The sequence below is a fragment of the Pseudophryne corroboree genome, chromosome 3, assembly GCF_028390025.1.
Source record: "Pseudophryne corroboree isolate aPseCor3 chromosome 3, aPseCor3.hap2, whole genome shotgun sequence".
NCBI classification, from domain to species: Eukaryota; Metazoa; Chordata; class Amphibia; order Anura; family Myobatrachidae; genus Pseudophryne; species Pseudophryne corroboree.
In genome coordinates, this window is record NC_086446.1 from 670196168 (window position 1) to 670204610 (window position 8443).

General features: G+C 44.6%; 1 protein-coding gene across 1 annotated transcript; it reads right to left on the bottom strand.

The window, feature by feature from the left end:
- Window positions 1-382: 382 nt before the first annotated feature.
- Window positions 383-1792, bottom strand: LOC135057398 (paraneoplastic antigen Ma3 homolog). The gene has a single exon (XM_063963287.1). It carries the CDS (start codon window positions 1790-1792, stop codon window positions 383-385), a length of 1410 nt encoding a protein of 469 aa, XP_063819357.1.
- Between the last annotated feature and the right edge of the window lie 6651 nt (window positions 1793-8443).

An 8443-nucleotide genomic window follows, 5' to 3' on the forward strand; every position in this document is an offset into this window, starting at 1 on the left:
CAAATTCGAATTTGTGCCGACTATAACAGGTACCGCATCCCTATCCCCTGGGGGGTCCGGACAAATCAGTGCAATGAAAGGTAGAGGGGCTACTGAGTCCGAAGTTAATAGGGGATGGAACTCAATTTTGGTCACTACATATCCCAAATAGGGGTATTTTGATCACTAACTCCCCATATCGCTAATCCATCGACAGGTGATATGTGAATGTCGGGTAGATATTGACGATACCAACTTTCGAAAATTATCGAAACCTGCGACCCACTGTCCAATAGCACCATACACGGATGGCCATTGATGATGGCTTGTACCATGGGGGCCTTTCCCATCATCCCATCTGGGATGGTCCTAGGCAACTGGGTACCCCCCATTGCGCACACTACTATGGCTCGGGAGTTGATGCGGGGTTCATCAACGTCCCTTCCTGGTTTTCCGGGGGACTAACATTCTGATTTCCAACGTTATTGGTGTTTCTTCCATAATTTCCAATTTGTGGGCACTCAAAAGATCTATGTCCCATCTGTCCACACCTGTAACAGATTATGTGGTCTCGATTATCCACTCGTCGATTTAGTCCTCTTCCTCTCCCTCGGTTCACTGGTGACTGAATACGGCTGTGCACTGTTATCAGTTGATCTAGCTTTTTATTTTGTTCTTCTAAAAGTTTATACAGTCGGTCATTTGGCGAGGTGACATCAGGGGATGGGGATACAGCAGTTGGCACTACCACCTTCACCCTCTTGATACTTTTTTCTCTATTATCAATTTGGACCTCCTCTAACTTCACATCCTTGATCAGTTCACTCAATGTGGGTGGCCGATCTCGAGCCCCACTACATCTAAGTCTCTGAGCTACTGGACTTGAGGTCAGTGCCCCTCTCAATAAGTGCTTCAATCGCCGTTCATCAATTTCCGACTGCTCAATCCCCCCTTTATCCAGAAGCTTATACAATATTTTGTCCAACCGGTATATGAAATTAGTGAGAGGATCTGATGGTTCTTGGTAAGTATTATTCAATCGGGCCAATATATCTCCAATGTCTTCAATCGTTCCAAAGGAATAGTCTAAAGCATTGAAGTAATCCTTCAGTGTTGCATTAGTATTGCTACGTCGGGTAGCATGTATTATCCCCATGGCGGGACCCCTTAGGCTTTCAACGATTCTCTGCTTCTTAATATGTTCGGGGCACCGCCATTCCTCCGAATGTTGTATGGCAGCTTCACGCCATGCATCGTAACCTTCTTCTCCAGTGGTCACAGGTATCGTGCCCAAGAATACTCGTAATCTCCGATATCCTCCTTCGAAGTGCCACCTCTCAAATTGGCTCACCACTTTGTCCATGACGGATTCCACTTGGGGTTCAATAGATTCACCTACTGATGTCTTGGGCCGTGAATTATCACCGGTGACAGTTGCATCTCTCCTCTGATAATCTGTATCTTCTCTCGGATCAACGGCCTCTGTAGCCTCCCCGTCTTTCTCTTCAATGCTCTTAGGCCATATTATCTGACACCTTCGACCCGACGTTCCTCCTACTAATACGTTGATCGGTATTAGTAAGGGATCCAAGTAATCCTGCGTCGTGATTAGTATTGCTCTAATTTCGCCGATCGCTCCCTTCCACTTGTCCACCAATAAGGGGACCCTTACACCACACAATTTCAGTGCTTCCGTAATCACTTCATCATCAGTAATTCCCGTAAGGTCCCCCACCATACTCAGACTGCATCTTGTATTAATCTTATGTTCTATACACCATTGGTAGATGCTGTTTTCATTGATGACCTCCATCGTTGCTATTTCTTTGATCCTGGAACGGTTAATAATCTCAGCAGTGCTTCCAGTGTAGGCCTAGGTTCATCGCCAGTTTCTTCTATCTATATACAGTGCCTCCACTCAGAACTTTGATCTGCTATAGAATAATAGCAGAATGGGGTTGATTCTGAGAACCCCTATCTAAGGTCATACGGTAACTCTTCTTAATTGACTGTTAGCCTCCCAAAGTATACACCCTTCCACATTCTTTTCACTTACTGGATGTACTTGTGCTTCGAGCTTTTCGTGCTCCCGCGTATCAGCTGAGTAGTAATGACGTGACAACCTTAACTCCTTTACTATTTAACACTTTACTTTTGCTTTTGATAAAGTAATGAAACTGTACCACACATAAACGGCTTTAGTGTAATTTCTACACAACAATACAAACGATACAATCTTAATACTCCTATAATCCTTATTTTCCCAATTAACCCCTTAACCCTTATCGTTATATATTTGCAAATATATATATATATATATATATATATATAACAACAATCGAAAATCAGAGGCGGCACTCAGAGTCTTGTGAAGCAGTGAAAAAAACTTGTATTTGTGAGGTCAACGTTTCGGGGACCACCTCCCCGTCTTCAGGACAAACAAATAGTGAAAACAATGTGCAATAAATACCTACTTACCCCCCTCCTCTTTCTGATCTCCCCGCCAGCGTCCGCCGCGGACACGCCAGCCGCACTTCCGGTATAGTGTTCTGCTTGTTGCGTCAAAGCCGGAAGTGACGTGTCGATGTGGGCCGCGTGACCATGGCAACGCTGAAGGGGAAAGAGAAACAGAGAACACATAACTCTTTGATCAAAACAGACACCCGATCGCCAGTGCCCGCTTGCAATCAAGAGACTCCTCATTTTTAAATGCATCAATCACATTCCAATAAAAAGTGCTATTAAAACATCATAAAATTCATATACAAAATATGACTAAGGCCTAATATTAAAAATTACAATATAAAACATTGAAAAACATCCTTGTGTTCCCATTAACCCTTTTTATACCTACTATGTGAAAATTAAACATATCATAAGACCTGCACTACCAACAAATACTTAATATTTGTTTGGAAGTCAGGATGGGTGCTTTGCTATACTGTGATGCTAAACTGAGCACCTAAATTCCTCTCTCCAGTGGTGTCTTAAAAATTAATTCACTTAATTGGGTACTAAGCTGCATGTTGGATCTATAGAATGGCTCGAACCTATGCTTCTTTTCTCATCTTCTATCTATTTTCTCCCTTCAGGTGACACGTATATGTATGGCTCCCTACCATTTCTACTTTGGAGGTGGAGCTCTACCCTAGCTTTCTACTTATTTCTGAATTCACACAAAATTAATCAGCCCTAGACTATCATTCAGACCTTTCGGTTTCAGAGTATTTAGCCTGTGGATCCATCTGGACTCCAATTGTAATAACTGTTGTCCTCGATTCCCACCTCTGGTCGATACTGGCACATGATCAATGATCCTGTGTTTGAATGTAGCCATGCCATGTCTGTTTTCCAAAAAGTGCCTGGCCACAGGCTGATCTCCACTGCCAGTGGCCAGCGCATTGCGTATTGCCTGCCTGTGCTGCGCCATTCTTGTCTTGAACTGGCACTCAGTTTTGCCAATGTAATAGCGCCCGCACGGGCATATAATGGCATAAATCACGAATTTGGTGCTGCACGTCAACGGCCACCTAATGGGGAACTTCTTCCCTGTATAAGGATGTGCTATGTGATCTCCAGGTGACATATGGGAACAGGTGGTGCAACCTGTGCATTTGTAACACCCATTTTTACGTGATAAAAAATTCGTGGCTGGGGATGCTTTAAGTTTGGACATATCTGTTTTTACAACGATGTCCCTGATGCTTTTGCCTCTTTTGTGGCTAGGCATCAACCTTTTGTCTTTAAAGATTTTTAAATCTGGATCGGACGTGACAATAGGCCAAAACTTCCGTACCTTCTGTTTAATGGCACTGCTCCTGGTGGTAAATTCATTAACCCATGGGATGACATTCGTCATATCCCTAACTGCCGCTGGTTGCAGTAATTCTTCTCTCTTTTTACCTAGGGCTTTTGCCTTAGCTGCCTGTAATAGTTTTCTATGGTACCCCCTTTGCAGAAATCTTTGTTCCATCTCATCCAGTTGGGCTAGCCTCAATTTATTATCGCTATTTACTCTGCAGACCCGTAGGAACTGGGAATAGGGGAGCCCCTTGATTGTCGCTGGGGGATGAAAACTATCATGTCTTAACATGGTATTTCGGTCTGACGGTTTCTTATACAGACTCGTGTTTATCTGCTTATCCTGGATTCTAATGTGTATATCCAAGAAACAGATCTCTATCATACTGCATGCAACTGTAAACTTAATGGGGCTAGTTGTGGAGTTGTGTGTCTCCACCAGTTTACTCAATGCTTGCTCTGTACCTCTCCAAAAGAGTAATAGATCATCTATATATCTATAATAAACAAAGAGGCACACTGCCACCGCCTTGTCAGCAAAGAAAAGATTTCGCTCCACCTCCCACATATACGAGTTTGCGAACGAGGGTGCCACGGATGACCCCATGGCACACCCCGTTCGTTGTCTGTAGTATGCCCCATCAAAGATGAAATAATTGTGGGTTAAAGTAAACTCCAACAACTGAATGAAAAACTCTACATCTGGTCCTACATAATGTGTGTTGCCTGTTATCAACTGTCTCACTGCCTGTAGACCCTGCGTGTGAGGTATACAGGTATAGAGGCTTGTGACATCTAAAGTGGCCAGTATAACGTCTGTTGGCACTTCCTTAATGGACTGGAACTTTCTCAGAAGCATGCTGGAGTCTTTCAAGTGGGAGACCGTGTGTTGGATGCAGGGCTGTAAATATGTGTCAAGGTATACCGCTGCAGGCTCGCACAGAGACCCCCGGGCCGATATAATCGGTCTCCCCGGAGGCTTCTGTGCGTCCTTGTGTATCTTGGGAATTGTATAAAAAATAGGCGTGACTGGATATTCCGGGCAAAGTTTCCTGCCCACATCTGTTGTTATCACGCCCTCTTCCTGCGCTTTCTGTAACAATTTCCCTAGCTGTACTCGGTATTCCTGTGATGGATCAGAGCTCAGCCTACAATAAGTGTCCTGATCATTTAGTAACCGGAGACATTCTGTTTTATATTCTGCTGTGCCCTGTACAACCACCGCTCCTCCCTTATCCGCGTTGCGGATCACGATATCTTTGCGGTCACTTAGTCCTTTCAAGGCGGCTCGTTCTTCTTTCGATAGATTATGATGTTTGTGGGCAGTTATTTCACTCCCTGCTGTTTCCAGCATTCTGTGAAAAGTCTTTAAGGAGGGATTTTGAGAGACCGGATCAAACCGTGACTTAGGCCCCAAGCTCTGGATTCGTGGTGGTAATGTTACTTTATCCTTACTGGGGGGGGATTTGCTAAAATAGTCCTTAATTTTTAAGGTACGATGTAGTTTGAATGACTCCACTGTCCATCCAAAATCTTTGCCAAAGTTAGTAGGGACATAAGACAACCCTTTATTCAGTACACTCACCTCTGCGGGTGTGAGGGGGGTTGTAGATAAATTGAAAATTAACGTGTCTTCCCCTTGGTGGTTTTGGTCTTTCCTTTTTCTTTGGCTTTGTCCTCCCCGTCGCGTTTGCCTCCTTTTCCTCCCCGGGACGCCGCCACTGCCCGGGTCTTTACCCCTAAAGGGGTCCTCTCATTTGAGGAAATGGCAGAGGATGTGTTTGCTTCCTCCGAATCACTTGCTGAGGTGTAACCTTGTCTGCCTCCACTTCTGAACCTCGGATTACGGGCAGGCCTCCTCCTGATGTTCTCTGCTTTGGTGTTCCCCAGCCAGGTATACACCCGGTGTTGCGTGTAGTCCATCTGCACCTTTCTCAATTTCTCTTTCTTGAATTTCAAGAGATTGTTCTTATACTGCTCCACCTGTTCGTTAAGTTTTGTCATCCACGTCTTGGATTGTTCCAAGGACAGAACTGTAGCATGGTCTAGTTCAAATTTGCTTATATTCTCCCTGGTTCGTTCCAGCTCCTTGGTGGATTCCTCTATCACTAGGAGTACCAAATCCATGGAGCATTTGTTTAGTACAGCGATCCATTTTCTGCAAAATTCCATGTTGTACCGACCGATGGTGGGGATGTTATGAACTCTGAAGCCCCTCGGTAGCTGTTTGGCTCTATAATAGTCCGATAACGTCCGACTATGATAGAGGTAATCCAATTCTCGTTTTTTCAACCGGAACAACTCGCGCTGGATATCATCCCCAGAAGGTGTGACCGTCTCTGTAAATGCTGGTTCCTTGTGTAAAATTCTTTCTGCTTCTATATCTGAGAAGCTCAAGGTGTCATACGTGTCACAATGAAGGAGGAATGAAGTCAGGTCTCCACCATCCTGTGCAGCTGTAGCCATCTTGTTATAAAGTGCTATGATGCTAGTGCAATTATGACATACACTGTTTCATATGAAAAAGGTGCTCGTGCTGATAATGGTGCAAAGTGCTGGTAAAATCAGACCTGTTGAGGCTGGGTGGTCATATATAAACGCTTACTGGGTGCCTTGAGTACTCCTTTACGCCTGCACGGCGTGCAAGGACTATTGTATATTCCAAATGTTCTCTGGCACTCCAGTCCTCCCCCGTAGGGTGTATCCTGCTCTGGTGCCCTCCCCAGGGATCCTCTCCCTGACATGCAACAACAATCGAAAATCAGAGGCGGCACTCAGAGTCTTGTGAAGCAGTGAAAAAAACTTGTATTTGTGAGGTCAACGTTTCGGGGACCACCTCCCCGTCTTCAGGACAAACAAATAGTGAAAACAATGTGCAATAAATACCTACTTACCCCCCTCCTCTTTCTGATCTCCCCGCCAGCGTCCGCCGCGGACACGCCAGCCGCACTTCCGGTATAGTGTTCTGCTTGTTGCGTCAAAGCCGGAAGTGACGTGTCGATGTGGGCCGCGTGACCATGGCAACGCTGAAGGGGAAAGAGAAACAGAGAACACATAACTCTTTGATCAAAACAGACACCCGATCGCCAGTGCCCGCTTGCAATCAAGAGACTCCTCATTTTTAAATGCATCAATCACATTCCAATAAAAAGTGCTATTAAAACATCATAAAATTCACCACTGGAGAGAGGAATTTAGGTGCTCAGTTTAGCATCACAGTATAGCAAAGCACCCATCCTGACTTCCAAACAAATATTAAGTATTTGTTGGTAGTGCAGGTCTTATGATATGTTTAATTTTCACATAGTAGGTATAAAAAGGGTTAATGGGAACACAAGGATGTTTTTCAATGTTTTATTTTGTAATTTTTAATATTAGGCCTTAGTCATATTTTGTATATGAATTTTATGATGTTTTAATAGCACTTTTTATTGGAATGTGATTGATGCATTTAAAAATGAGGAGTCTCTTGATTGCAAGCGGGCACTGGCGATCGGGTGTCTGTTTTGATCAAAGAGTTATGTGTTCTCTGTTTCTCTTTCCCCTTCAGCGTTGCCATGGTCACGCGGCCCACATCGACACGTCACTTCCGGCTTTGACGCAACAAGCAGAACACTATACCGGAAGTGCGGCTGGCGTGTCCGCGGCAGACGCTGGCGGGGAGATCAGAAAGAGGAGGGGGGTAAGTAGGTATTTATTGCACATTGTTTTCACTATTTGTTTGTCCTGAAGACGGGGAGGTGGTCCCCGAAACGTTGACCTCACAAATACAAGTTTTTTTCACTGCTTCACAAGACTCTGAGTGCCGCCTCTGATTTTCGATTGTTGTTGCATGTCAGGGAGAGGATCCCTGGGGAGGGCACCAGAGCAGGATACACCCTACGGGGGAGGACTGGAGTGCCAGAGAACATTTGGAATATACAATAGTCCTTGCACGCCGTGCAGGCGTAAAGGAGTACTCAAGGCACCCAGTAAGCGTTTATATATGACCACCCAGCCTCAACAGGTCTGATTTTACCAGCACTTTGCACCATTATCAGCACGAGCACCTTTTTCATATGAAACAGTGTATGTCATAATTGCACTAGCATCATAGCACTTTATAACAAGATGGCTACAGCTGCACAGGATGGTGGAGACCTGACTTCATTCCTCCTTCATTGTGACACGTATGACACCTTGAGCTTCTCAGATATAGAAGCAGAAAGAATTTTACACAAGGAACCAGCATTTACAGAGACGGTCACACCTTCTGGGGATGATATCCAGCGCGAGTTGTTCCGGTTGAAAAAACGAGAATTGGATTACCTCTATCATAGTCGGACGTTATCGGACTATTATAGAGCCAAACAGCTACCGAGGGGCTTCAGAGTTCATAACATCCCCACCATCGGTCGGTACAACATGGAATTTTGCAGAAAATGGATCGCTGTACTAAACAAATGCTCCATGGATTTGGTACTCCTAGTGATAGAGGAATCCACCAAGGAGCTGGAACGAACCAGGGAGAATATAAGCAAATTTGAACTAGACCATGCTACAGTTCTGTCCTTGGAACAATCCAAGACGTGGATGACAAAACTTAACGAACAGGTGGAGCAGTATAAGAACAATCTCTTGAAATTCAAGAAAGAGAAATTGAGAAAGGTGCAGATGGACTACA